This window comes from Schistosoma mansoni, chromosome 1 (assembly GCF_000237925.1).
Source record: "Schistosoma mansoni strain Puerto Rico chromosome 1, complete genome".
In the NCBI taxonomy this organism is placed as follows: Eukaryota; Metazoa; Platyhelminthes; class Trematoda; order Strigeidida; family Schistosomatidae; genus Schistosoma; species Schistosoma mansoni.
Genome location: NC_031495.1, coordinates 11,081,729 through 11,097,151, shown reverse-complemented (window position 1 = coordinate 11,097,151; position 15,423 = coordinate 11,081,729). Strand labels below are relative to the sequence as shown.

The window sequence follows — 15,423 nt, the reverse complement described above, 5'->3', positions numbered from 1 at the left end:
TACTGATAAGTAGAATACAGATAGCTTAGTAATCAACGTGCTTAGTTTTCAGGCAAAAAAGTTTCATATTTCAACTGTGTTTCATCCTCTTTGGTTTCACTAATCAGGTCGTCTGACTGGTTTTCCTACATACAGTGTAACTCAAAGCATTAAGTGGATAGATAAGTACTTGTAACATTAGCCAGATTAAATTGAAATTACAGTTGATAAAGAATTGATCAATTATGCCATTGAATAGTAGATAGGGATGAATATGATATTTTAGTCAATGATGTGGGAAGAATTCTTATGACCAGGTTAAGAAATACAGCTAATAAACACCATGATAGAAATACGAAGTGTATCGACAAGTAGTAAGTGATTATTGGAACGACTTAAGAACAATATTTACAAGACAATGATTAAAATTCTTCAGACTACGCTGGAGAGGTGTTTTCTTATTCTTAGAAAGACAGTAATAATTATATAATTTTCTTTGAATTTTCACTGGTTGATGAACATTTCATTTTTAAGTCTCCACCTACACGCTGACCCTCGCTATGAAACATCTTATTCAAGTGAGAAATCAAGAACTGAAAACTAAATTCATTTGGTAGTTTTTTTTCATGGAACGTCGATTATTTGTGGATGTTCTGACTGATTACAATAATGAGCCTACAAACTGTTGAAATTTTAATATCTGCCCACAAATCTGTTATCCAGACGTCGATACACCCTGTAAAAGCTACCATATTCAATTTATTTCTAGAAATGCTATTTGTTTTATTATACTACTTGTATGGGAGTAAGCGACCAGAATTTCATTGTTTTGCGATTCATATTTGCATTGAGGTCGTGTTTGATAAAAGACTCGCGACGTGAAATTGAAAAAATAATTATCTCTGAAGAAAGAAAACAAGGCTTGCGTTTTCATAACTATTTATTTGGAAAATCAATAAACTGTTAGTGCCTGTCACGTACCAATGTCGAGATGATCGACCAACTTTGAAACGTTACTCATTATAGTTAACAATATGGTGATAGATACATTTCTACCTCCGTAACCAATTATTTTTAGATGACAAGGCAGGTGGATGGAACGTTTGATGTTATTGTGACTATCTTAATTTGTTTTGTACCGCGTTATTACTAAATTGAAAATTCATTTACCTCTGTTCACTTGCTTTTATTTAAATCAAAGTGCATGAACGGAATGTGATTAAATTAATGAATCGATCTGAAGATAGCCATATTGAATGAATCCTGTTTGACTTTATGAATATTAGTTATATATTATACTATATAGTTGTCTCAGATTTATATTATTACAATAAGCCATTAATATCGTCACTTCACATAACAATTCCAGAAATAATTAGTCCACTGAACTTAAAATTCAGGTATATTTGATCATGAAATTATTTCGAAACATATTTTGCACTATATATTTGTATTTATTTATGGAACAGTTAATAATCTCTGTGCCAACAAAAAAAAAGCTAGGACATGAAGTTCTGTCACCAAGATAATAATAATAATAATAATGCATGTATTCCATGTATTATTATAAGTACACTTATTACAATAATACAACGTTATCTTAAATGGTGTTTTTTTTACATATCTATCAGTTTACATCGGTTAATGAATGATTGATGTGTTACTCTCTGTCACTTAGTTGTATACGTTAGTTGTTTGAACGTTGAAGAGAATAAAAATCTACTATGAATTAACTTATTACAACCATCATAAAATGGTGAGCATTATTCCACATTTATATCAGGACATATTTAGCGGGCTTTATAATTCTATTTGTATACGAGTGATTAATAAGTCTGACAAAGTGAGCTGAAACATTACACCGTATTTGCATTATAACAACTGATGAATTCCAACCTTCATTTATACGCCTTTTTTTTAAATCACACAAGTTATTTGTCAAATATTATCAAGCACTTCTTATCCAAAATATTTTGTATCAAGCAAATACAATGAATACAATGATAAATATAAGACATCTACATATTTGAAGGAAATCTCAAGGTAGTTTGCTGGAGATTTCTATATCTTGATAGAGGGTGGTCAGATACAGCACATAATATAAACAACAGGGAAAACTCAAAAAAATAATAAATTCTGAAAAATGTAGGCAAAAACAAAAAGTAAAAAACAATACCTTTCTAATTTTTGCAACTTCACGTTCACGTAGTTCTTCTTTTTCTTCATTTAATTGAATTTGTAATTTTTCTAATTGATTAATTAAATCACGTTGTTGAGAGCTCAAATTCAGTATTCTTGATTCTTCTAAGTGTGACATTTCAGTGAGATGTTCAAATTCACGTTTTTGTCGTGTTACTAATGCTGTCAATTCTGCAACAGACTTTTTAGAAAATAATCATGGACAAAAAATGATAATTGAATTTGTGAAAAAGAGGAAGAAGATTAAAGGAAATCGCAGTGAGACTATAATTTATTCACGACATTTGAGCAGCGGTAAAATGACCCTAGAATATCCACCTACTTATTATGGTTAATTGAGCGTTACAGATTACTGTGAGAAATTAGGATTAGGATTTACGATGGAACGTTCGGGTCAGGAATTGGATTTAATGATTTCATCACGAATATACATATGCTATAATCCCAAAAAATGGTATTTAGCTAAATAAGTAAATGAATTTCACGCCAAAATCCAAGACCTGTTATCTTAAATCTGATTGGTTCTTCCTTTAATTATGGTCTCGCCGGGATTGCAATGATGCATTAAATTTAGGATAACTTAATTTCATTCAACAAAAAAAGTGTTTGAGAAATCAATTTGCAAAATGTTAAAAATGTATTATCATCATTATCTTCAGTAAAGAGAAAATCATGAAACTTGACGTGGAAAAGAAAATGTTAAATCGTCTGGTTGTTTAAATGTTATTGAGAGCAACATTTAGAGGTTAGTGTAAATACTTTACAGTACAGTTTCTCAAAAGTTAATCGGCTTTCATTTATTATTTAGTAACATTAAAAACAATTCACTACAATGTAGAAGTTTCCATATTTAAAATTTTATATATATATATATATATATATATATATATATATATATAGAGAGAGAGAGAGAGAGAGAGATGTCTATAGAAATATAAATCTACGTGGAGACTGTTGTTCATAAAACACTTTTACTTACTAAACTAAGATGTTATGGTATATTAGAAGAGAAATTTCTTTTTATAACCCCAACGAAGCAATTGTATCATTTTATTTGACTTTAAACTCCCTGGTACGGACGAGGGTGGGGAAAGTCAACTCTTCCTCTCAAAATACTCTCACATCACCACATGTATAAAGCCACTGTCTGGGAAGTCCTACTCACTGCCTTCTTGTGGACGGAGTGTTGTTTACGAAATTGAGAGGATGAAAAGTGAATGTCCGACGTTTTAACCACATTGGTGGACATGGAGGACACATCTAGAGGAACTGGAAAATCCTGATTCCAAAACAATGGTGCGAATGGGCTACAGGATCCTGAGGGGAAAAATCGCGTATGAATCTATTGTTGGTCACCGGTGACCATGGGACTGCATCTCCCAACGTTAGTCCACAGACTTGTGGACTAGGCCTCTAGGTCAAAGGCTCGTCTGGGCAGTATTCCAGACCTCACACAAACGGAATGACGAAATATGGCGCACATATATGTGGTGCCTCCTTGTACCAATGTTTATGTGTTTAAATGCATAAAGAAATAAAATTTGATCTTGTAATACAATTTTAACGAAATATGAGAAATGTAGTTAAATTGTTATTATTAAGTCAGATTACATAATCAAATCATGCTTTACATAAACATATCACCTGGTAATGTTTTAGAGAAACCTAGAATGTGGATTGAATTTCAGTCATCCCCTGTGAATAAATTGAATATTTAACATAATTATGATCGTTTGACATTGTTTTGATGGATCACGAAATAACAAAGTTGAAATATATGCCATTAACGAGGAAGCGTACTCTACAGAAATCCCCTAGAGTTCATTTGAATTTTTAGAGACTATTCAGAAAAAATACCAGTAATTTTCGAGTACACAGTTGGCGAGATATTTTAAACAAAAAAACTGTACCATGCAAATGTATTTAACACAAAGCAATCGATTACATATTGCTTTTAATAGTAATCCATAATTAAAAAATAAAACTTTATCACAAACCAAAATAGAGATCTGATAAAAATACTTTTTTAAAAAAAGAAAATGAGGAAAATAAGTAACCTTTTGTTCTTGTTCCAACTCTGTGCGTATATTATCGCGTTCTAAACGAAGTGTTTTAACTGATTGCAAAATACGTTCTTTCTCATCCAGAGAAGCATTTAATGATGCCTACATAAGGGATAAAACAAAGAGATTGCTCATTATGAAATTTCGGGGGGAAATAGTACAATATAAAACAAATTATTATGTGTAAATAGTTCGGCGAAATAAAACCGACACAAAGAAATAATAACCACCAGGTAAGTAGGTATCGAAGTAGCATTTGGACGATAATGTACATACTGACAATTTAAAATAAATGTACCAGACTTCACTTGAAATTTTATCGTTCATGCTTATTGGTTGTAAGTATTTAACGATTCAGTCACACATTTTCACCACAGCAGGAAATAAGGCTAACAGTAGAATCGAGGACACATGTTCCGCTTTATTTTAGACTCATCAACTGGATGTAAAGGGGGAATACAAACTCTTACAAGTAAAATATATCACTATTACACAAAACAGTGGCTAAACAAATTCCGTAGCCCAGTTGATAATGCGTTAGAGCTTGAAGCAAAAGGTAATGGATTTCAGTTTTAATGTGGCGGTCAACAGTGGGATTCAGCTGAATTCAACTGATGAGTCTCACAAACGTCAAAACGTGCATCCCGAAATACACTGTCAACTATTATCCAACTTGAATAATAACTGCTATCTACTAAACACAGACGTTTGTAAGAGTTTTAAGCATAATTTTTGTCAATGAACTATTTAATAAGATTATTTCAGAAATAATATAACTTGCAGATAAGCAGACTAAAATAAGAATTCCATGAAATAGTTTTAAATTTTATCGGTTATTTCTGATAGACATATACATTTCAAACTGTAAAATGACAAAACAATTCCTTGGGTAAAACAACTCGACATAATTTTAAACAAATAAACTAATAAATAACTTTATATAGCTGAGATCGTGAGTAAATTGAAGCTAGCCCACCATGGAAAACCTGGAAGCAATGGACGGCCGTTTCGTCCTATTGTGAGACTCATCAGCCGGCTCAGTGGTCTAGTGGTCAGGCGCTCGCACGCGAGACCGATAGGTCCTCGGTTGGAATCTCGCGAGGCTGGATCGTGGATGCACACTTCTGAGGAGTCCCACACTAAGACGAAACGGTCGTCCAGTGCTTCCAGGTTTTCCATAGTGCTCTAACTTCAATTGGCTCATGATCTCAACCATATAAAATTAATAAGATCTCCACCAAACCCTCTTCTGATAATAAATAACTATTAAAACATGATAATGATAAAACACGAGGAATATATATGGTCATTAGAACAAATAGAGTAACTGTAAATGTTATTAAGTTGAAATCAATAAATCATTTTAAAAAAACTATTAATATTGTATACAAATAAGATGCATGTAGAAAGTTACACTTACTTGTGTTTCATTTAATTCACGTTGTTTGATAGCCGTTTGGTTAGCTAACTCTCGAAGTATGGAATTCGAATTCTCTAACTCACGATGTTTCTCAGCTTTAATTAATTCTAATTCACTCTTTTTTGCTTCTGTATCTTGTGCAAGTAACTCGAGACGAAGTTTATCTTCTTCGATCTAAAATGATTGTAACACGATTAATAATATATCTGTATACAGGAAGATGCTTAATTAAGGTCGGTGAATTGAGGACTTGTTGGCTTTGACTAATAATCGTGTTTGAATTGCACCAGAATGAGTTATCAAATATATTTCGGTCTGGAAAGAGCTACCAGAACCCACTCTAAAATCTTAACACACTACTGAAGTAATTGTCAAAAGTCACTGGTATTTTTTACAACAGGTTGAGAACACTAGTTTATTTCACCATAAGCATCTACAACATATATTACTTAGACAGATCAGCCTTAATTACAATGGTGACGTATTCATATTCAATCAGAATTCGAAGAGATTATTCTGCTGCTCTATTTCTGATTATACTAAGGTGAAGATATTTATGAGCTCACATGAAAACATGGTCAGCATTACAGTACGAGCTTCAAAAGATAGGACTCTGTTGATTCATTGTTGAACTAATTACATGGGTCACTATCAGAAATGACGATTTCCTTTATTACTTGGAAATTGGTACTTGTTAGAAATAAGTATTAAATCACGGTCAAAACTGCCATGTAGCAAGTTTAAGCTAACCTCATCAAATTAAACAAAATTAGTAAACTTCACTAACAAGTGTAGCTTATATTATAAAATGTGAAAATCAAAACAAATGATGCATCAAACCGTTATTGCTTTTCCTATAGGTATGTATTAGTGTTATCTGTTTTCTCAATACGATGAAAGTAGAAGAAACATTTACAGTCATTTTTAGGGATCTGAAATGTTAGTTGATGAGTGTGAACAATTAGGATAAGTAAGAAGAAAATCAGTATCCATAGTCCAAATTTCATTCATGGACGACGCACCTAGTCTAAGGCGAGTATGATGATATTTTTGAACCAAGCTAAAATAATGTAGAGTTGAAAGTGTGGGCTGAATAATCATTCCAGGTTACATGACTAATAGGATTCGACAATGAAAATAAACGAGATCTGCTAGAAATATTGCACTAACAGAATTACCTTTTATAATAACGAATGAGTAATCAATAAAGTTTATGGTATTGACACAAAAGATAATAGACAAATCTGATATATAAAGATTAAAAAAACTATAGAAAATCATTACAGGAAAAATATATTGAAATCTTTCTGTAGGAGCAATTTAACAATTGACTTAAATGAATCATAGGAAAAGAAGTATATGATTCCAGAGATCCCAACGCTTTTGATATCAAAAACCAAATTTATCTATACATAAAATTTAATCAGGAATGAAGAACAAAACAGACACGACATTGATCAACATACAGTAATTATCAATGTAAATATCTTAATCTTACAGGTCAATCGCATACCGAGTAGTACAGTGGTAACGAAACAGAATATGAAGCTGAGCTACTTAAATTCGAATCCCATGGGGAGTTTTAATTGCCTCAAGATTGGAGCCATACTGACCAGTGCCAACCAGCACGAAACATAGATCATTCAAGGTATTCTGGTGACTACTTTCAGCCACTTAACATATATATAGGATTAAATTTAACATCATAGAGTGATGAAAGTAACAGTGGTATGTACTATTTTGGTTTCAGTATATTATCCTTCATTTAAATGTTGTAAATACTTGATACATAGATGTTATTAATGTATAAGAATAAATATCCAATCTAAAAAGTTACACCGTTTTATAAAAAAACCCGACTGATTGATTAATTCAACAAAGCTGTATTTAATTCATAATACTTAGCATGATACCTGTTACAATAAACCATCAATAGACAATTGATTAAAGGTAAACTACCTGCCGTTCGTAAAATTTCATTGTTGTAAAATATTCCTTTGTCCAAACTTACGCTACATTACAAGAAAATATAATTCGGTGTAAATAATTAGGACGTGCTTGATACACGGATGACTTTCTGTGGATCGATGTTGTTGACAATTCGGTGTTACAGACACACACATACATACTGAGTACGTATGAAAAGGAAATGTAAATTTATATGATCCAGGAAACAATGATGAAAAATGGGGTCAAATTACATTGCAAGTAGCGACCTTGAAATTTATAGCTCACATGAAAATATATGATACATTTATGTGATCACAACATAGAAGCGGGTATACAAAAGTTATATTTATAGGATATATATGCACGGATATACAAGAGTTATATTTATAAGGATATATATATAAATATATACTTTAGTGTGTTTATAGGTCAAAGATCACCAGTGCACGTACACACACAGTTACACATTATGTGTTCAAAATATTATTCGTATAGGAAGACTTTAATATTTTGATATAAAAAAGTAACATTGATTCTAACATTAATACGAATGAATACTGAAATATAATTTATAGATTTATAATGAGTAGTATCACGATTGAAATACAAATATCATCGTGATAAACCTACCTGAGGATTCAATGTTTCAGTACTAGACTACATAAAGATTAAACATTTTACACAATAAAGAAGAATAATTTTAAAATATATACAAAAATCGAAATAAACAACAATACCATTCATTCCGAAAATTCCCAGATCGTTATGCTACTCATAGCTTAAACTAACTAGTAACTTCAAAGGTGAAAATATTGAAATTTTGATTAAGGTTTGTGGGAAAATAAAAGCAAAGTCTTGCGTAATATTATCACAAAAAAATAAGGTCGGTAAGATTCATAACTATTTCTGGAGACGTAAATTCGGTTTAAATATTTTTATTTGACAGCTTCGGTGAGACGTAACAATATTGAATTCCTTTATTCATTGATAATTTCTAATGATTTAGCATCTTCAGAAACATACCTACTATCGAGCAAATGACCAGCAACTGCACTATTGAAAATCTTTCGCTGAACATATTACAAAAACGTACAATCTGAGACATCCTGATGGCTGAAAATATGCATTGAAAAGAACGAATGTTATTTAGATGTCGACAACTGAAGTGCTAATATCTAGCTGGCGATCACTCAATATTTATCGTCAATATCAATCAAGAAATAAGAATGGGAAAGTCGCTGAAACACTTTGTGCTGAGAATTCTACATTGTACCAAAATATCATATTGAATAGAGCTAATAAAAATTCAATAAATAAATATCATGTTCACTCTCCATGAATGTATGAAACACTTGTTTTTCTTTAGTATGTAACTTAATAACTTACAAAAACTCCATGTATCAGCTTTGTTGAAACTTGAATCCAAAAACTAATAATTGAAATATCAATATTTAGAGCTAACCAACTATACATGTGATCAAGCGATAATTACAGGCAACATTGAAACATATGAACAATAAATGACAAATTGAGTGCTAGGAAATTAACAAAAACAACAAAATACAGACACCCATACTTGAATAAAAAGTAAGAACCGTTATTCGACGGTTAATTAACTAATACGTCAGAGTTTGAAATAGCAGGCGCGCAGTACAAATCTCAATAGAAACGCTCGCACATACTGAAACGAAGTCGAATTTTAGTTAAAAACTTCTATAAAACAAAATGAGATCCTAAATTCCCCTTTTGAATTTTTATATCAGAAAGTGGTTTGGGATTGAAAACTACGTGGCATTGAATAGTCATTTCCGTTCTAGTATGAAAATAATCAGTAATGTAGATCCATCAACCCTACCAGGAATGGAACCCTGGAGCACTTGATTTTCAAATCACTAGACTGCTGCCCAATATTCAATATTTCTAACTTCAGCCCATCTAAAGTCAATCACTTATATAAAACTATGAAGTTCCACAATTTTCAAAATCCCCCTATGCTGGAAGAATGATTGTTCGCTGTATATATATATATATATATATATATATATATATATAATGTATATATATAATGGATTCCCATTAACTTTCTTTATCTAGGATACAAAGTCAGATATAGTCATCATAGATTTCAGCTCACTTCCTAAATACACTTTATATGATCAAATGAAGCAAACACAAGTAAATCACAAATATGAAGAAAACGAAAAAACAATAGAGAGGAAAGAGAAAGAATGAAAAGAGATAATGAAACAAGTATAAAAAGATTATTTACACTAAAAATAACTAAATTATGAGAAGCAAACAAAATGGCTACAAAACGAGTTCCTCCTAATTTTTATGTATTAAAATTATAAAAGAGCAAACAAGAATAATTCTTTACTTTCTTTTATAAATAAATACATCATAGTCATAATTCAAAAAAAGAAAGCGGAAGTATAAAGTAATTAACACACTTATGATAAACTATAAATTGGAACAACAGAGAAATGTACACCTTAAGGTGAGTATATATATATATATAAATGATGATATCCAGTTATCGAAAGACTTTTTTCCTTCAGATTAAGAAGGAAACAGTTCACAACGTTTATTTACAAATAACTGGTAGTTGACTTTAATTTTTAAAAAATATAACTTGCAGATATATCTAACTGAGTGGATGGGATTATTATATGAAACAATCATACCGCGAATAATCTTATCATTTATTGTACGAAGTAATATAATGAAACAGAAAAAATACTTTTAAAAAGTGATATAACGTGGTGGAGAAGATTTGTAGCTCAGGTGGGTGATTTTGATGCAGGTTTGTTCTCTGAACTGAATGGTTTGGTCGTGGAGCTTTCATCATCCTTCTGAACGACATCATCAGCACAAACAATGACAGATTTAAGGTCAATAAGAACCAATCAACATCGAGGTGCACAGGACAAGCTGTGAATCGCAAGTGGAGAAATTCAAACACTTCACTTCTACCCGAAGTTTGTGCTGATGATGTCGTTCAGAAGGACGATGAAAGCTTCACGACTAAACTATCCAGCTCATAGAACAATCCTACATCAAAATGATATGACATAAAATGTTCACAAGATGATGTACAGACATGAGCAGATGTAAATAATCATAATTGCCAAATAAATAAACCTACTTGTCTAGCTAACCGAGTTAATTCAGCTTGACGTGTAGCTGATAATCTTTCATCTTCTAATCTTAAATGTTGATCACTACGTATACGTTCAGCACCAACTTCAATATCATGCTGAGTGCGGGTCAACCTATAGAGAATGTATATATGGAAAATTTAATCATATTTTCTTTCAAATATATAATTTATTTGACTAGGCAAACAGTATCTATGACTAAAATAACATTTTAATTTATCAAATTATAGGTTAGTAGTCAAAGAAACACATATTCAATTATTATTTATTTATTTAACTCCATAATAAATCTAGAAAAATAAATAAAACGGTATGTGGACACTGAAAATTTGACAAAATAAGAAGGTATATTAAATTAAAAAAGAAAGAATGTTTGAGAGAACAAATCTTTTTAATAACTTTATCATCGGGCTCTACAATGATAAGTCAACAATTATTGTGATATTTTACAAAGGCCAAAATAATGCATACCCGCAAAGATATACCAGGATGGTTGGGAAAAAGGAGTCACTAAGTCGATGAATAGCCCCATTCTTTCCCATTTGGTAGATAATGAACAATCTATTAAAAATTGATGAAGCTTTCTCTGTTTTATATCAAATTTCAAAACAATCTACCTAAAGGAGCTAGATAACGATTACTCTACATAGCTGAAGCCAACTGGATTAACTCCAGAAAACCAAACTTATGTATCCAGAGGAGGTATATCCAGCCTATATGTTTACCTTGGTCCACAACTGGATCCGCAGATACCTAGTATTAATATGATAAACCTCTTATCTCCCTTCCCAATTCTTTCGGTGTATATATCGTTCTCAATCTACACGTTCATCTTTCCCAATTCCCGTGAATTCTTTTTTATTGTAATTGCCTTGATAACACTACTCTTATTAAATATTCTATTCACACGTTATTATTATTATCATTATTACTTCGATTCGTAAGATGAAGCTTACCAACGTTGTATTTTATTCTTACTATTTTTTTTATCATATTACTATCATATTGATTATAATTTGACACTTTACTACAAATCTTTTTAATATTTATTAAATGACCTTTCTAATTTACAAATAACACAATTTTGAAGTATTTGTATCGTAACAGATGCAAACTGTCACCATCTCTAACACATAATCTCGTCAAATTCATGAATACACGACTTATTTTGGTCTTTGTAAAATATCACAATAATTATGAGTATTGGAAGACGCAGTCGATGGCTTACCAGTCACTTTCAAAGCTATCAAAGAAGCCACGATAAACGATAAGACATTAAGAGAAGTTAGTGGTTATCTCCTAACCAGGTGGCCGAACCGTCGTTTCCAAAGTGAGATGCTACAATATTTCCGCCGGCGAGACTCACTCATGATGGTCGACTCATGTATTATGTTTGGTGACAGAATTGTGGTTCCAAAAACATTACGCCACAGGGTTCTGAAACAATTCCACAGCGGCCATCCCGGGATCAATAAGATGAAAGCGTTGGCTCGAAGCTATGCTTACTGGCCTACAATGGATCAAGATATCGAAATCAAATGCCGTAATTGCTCGTCGTGCCTGCAAGCAGCTAAAAATCCAAAGAAGTGCGAACCACAACAATGGGAAAAACCTAGTAGTCCATGGGAGAGGCTGCACGCCGATTTTGCTGGCCCAATAAGAGGAAGAATGTTTCTCGTCATAGTGGATGCACTCACAAAATGGCCACAAATCTATGCCATGGCAACTTGTACAGCCAGTGAAACGATCAGCAAGTTATCCGAACTGTTTAGTTGCTTTGGAGTTCCTGAGACTTTAGTGACCGATAATGGATCACAATTCACTGCAGAATCATTCAAGCACTTCTGCAACATTAATGGAATTGTACATATACGCTCTCCATCCTATCACCCTCAATCAAATGGACAGGCTGAGCGCTTCGTCAACACATTCAAAATAGCACTCCTGAAAGGGGATGGCGAGGGGACAAGTCAGGCAATTACGAGATTTCTAACAGCTTATAGAACTACGCCTAACCATATCGTCCCAGATGAAAAATCCCCTGCTGAAGCGATGTTCGGGAGAAAAATTCGAACTGTATTCGACGCCATGTTGCCACCTAAACCAATGGTTGGACGCAGACGAAATCAGAATATCCGGAGTTGTAACGTCGGTGATAAAGTGCTCGTCAAGTCATACAGCGGGAAAAAGCGTTGGGAACCTGGAGTCATAACTGTAAAGCCTGATGGTAAAGTTATTGGAAAAAAACAACTGTTTGTTCAAATATTCTTTGTTTTTGTATATTAAATCCTATAGAATGTTTTAAATAGAGGGATCCCTTACTGAACATAATGCTTCCCTTTTTGTAATAACTGCTACTTTTGTTGTAACATTGGTTAGAATAAAAATCTCATTATCGATTGATCGAAAAATAAACTGTTTTTCATTGAATGATTATTATTATCATCATCACTAAATGACTGTAAAACATCCATAAGTGTTAGGATACAAGTGGATGAGTAGGAGAGGTTAAACTTTGAAGACTATGCCATAATGGGTTCACAATGGATTTATTAAATATTTTGGTTGACGGTATTGTTACATTATTTTAATTGTAAGCTTTCATTTCATTCATTAATTAAACACTTGCTATTCACTTTTGTACCACAAATGATCTATCTATCTAGAGACTTTTTCTTTAAATTTATGGTATGTTGTGGTTTTATAGTTGTCATACATCATCGGGTGAGTTTCGAATCGTAACACACAGTGCATATTGATTTGTTGTTTTCCTTTTCTCATTAGTCAGATCGGTAGTAGATGGAAGTTGAGTAGATCAATAAGCGTCAGTAGATCAGTGGGTAAAACAGGTAAGGTGAAGCCCACTCATACAAGCGAACTCATCATTAGTCAAAGCAATAAATTAACGATCCTATTGCACGGGCATGCAAAAGTTGAATCCATAACAAAACGTATCGGTTAAGATAATACTCATCTTAGTGTATTTTGCATGAATTATTGTTGCTGAGCTTATTCCAACATACCTTGTTTCTAATTCACTCAAATTGGGTAACAGCTGATTATATTCTAGTTTCTTTGTATTCACAGCATCTTCTAATTGTGTAAGTTGATTTTCAAGGTTAGATTTATTTGACTCCAACCGTTCAACCTGTGCATCATAAGGGAATAGAAAAGGCAAATCAGAGTATTAAAAAAAACACTCGAGTAATTATATACGCTATAAAGTAACAATAAGTAGTCCAGTTGAAATGCAAAGTAAATTATGAAATAATGATCACAACAACGATAATCAGAAAGACTAAACACTGAGTGGATGGAATAAAGAATTATGTAAGAACGAATAGTGAAGCTCAACGTCTAAAGGAAAATAAAAAGTGAATGTATCAGCGCTACTAGGATCCACTCTAAGGCAATATCACCCGACGTATACATACATAAATTCATGAATAAAAGCTGATTTCCTTCACTCAAATATCCCTTGAATCAAGCTGTAATTTTTAAAATGAATTCGACTGGCTACATTATTACTAATAATAAGTCTTTAGTGGCCCTATATCTGAGCCCATTTCGACCGAACGAATGACTTATTAATTTATGCATACCAGCTATCTTCGTATATAATTATAAACTTAAATCGCGTTAGTGAATAACGGGATTGAATAAGCCAAATACGAGAATGAATTTCGAATACGTATATTTCACACAATTGTTAATCCAGACAGACGATCAGAGAAACGAAGTGAAGAAAGCAAAGAGAAGTGGATCGGAGAAGGAACGTGAGCTAACTTTATTTGATAAAGCGTGACTCAATGTTTATATTCAGACAAAAATAAATTGCAGCCACATATTGAATAGGGTAAGTAATTAACACACATACGATCATATAAAAACCGTTAAGGTTAATAAGCGAATAATCAACATGGTCAAAACGTGGATTGGTGAGAATGAATAAATTGGTCTATCCAGAAGATAGAATTACCCATATGAGCTTGATATAGTACCAGCCATTATAAGTCAAAGAAATTGGGATCAAATCTATCACTTATGAAACATAATCGCTATGGAAACTGACTATTAAGAATTAGAAAGGAAAAAAATATCCGATTGTTTAAATGTTCAGATCAAATCAAACACAAACTAACAGTAAAAATAAAATGTTTGCAAACAAGATCTGGAAAATTTTGGCGGGTTTCTTTTTTTCTTCTTGTAAATACCTGAAGTTTAGTTTTTGATAATTTTGTACGTAACTGTTCCAAATTTTCATCAGCTAATGATTTTTCCGAACGTATCATATCTAATTGTGACTTTACATTGTCATATTCACGTTTAGCTTCTTCATATTTTGAAACAGCTTCTTTAGCCTATAGAAAAGGGTAATGTTTAACAATTTCAAAGATATATAATTAATAATTAAAGTATGATTTTTGAGTAAGCTGTTAATCAATCTGTCAATAATGAGAGTATAATTATTTGTTTCTTCAATAATTACAATAATTATCAGAAGGGGGTTTTGTGGAGATTTTAGTAATTTTATATAGTTGAGATTATGAGTCAATTAAAGCTAGACCACCATGGAAAACCGGGAAGCACTGGACTGATATGCTCTAAGTTTGAATCTCGCGAGGCGGGATCGTGGATGCGCACTGCTGAGGAG

General features: G+C 32.3%; 1 protein-coding gene across 1 annotated transcript in view; it reads right to left on the bottom strand.

The window, feature by feature from the left end:
• Smp_150750 (hypothetical protein) overlaps positions 1-15,423 on the bottom strand; it is a gene marked incomplete at both ends in the record, with an annotated part of 92,703 nt that overhangs the window by 19,633 nt on the left and 57,647 nt on the right. Inside the window, 6 exons of the mRNA XM_018793250.1 lie at positions 2,156-2,359; positions 4,236-4,343; positions 5,662-5,835; positions 10,757-10,883; positions 13,793-13,917; positions 14,984-15,130. Coding sequence (XP_018647782.1) covers positions 2,156-2,359; positions 4,236-4,343; positions 5,662-5,835; positions 10,757-10,883; positions 13,793-13,917; positions 14,984-15,130 — 885 coding nt within the window. The remainder of the gene's footprint in view (positions 1-2,155; positions 2,360-4,235; positions 4,344-5,661; positions 5,836-10,756; positions 10,884-13,792; positions 13,918-14,983; positions 15,131-15,423) is intronic.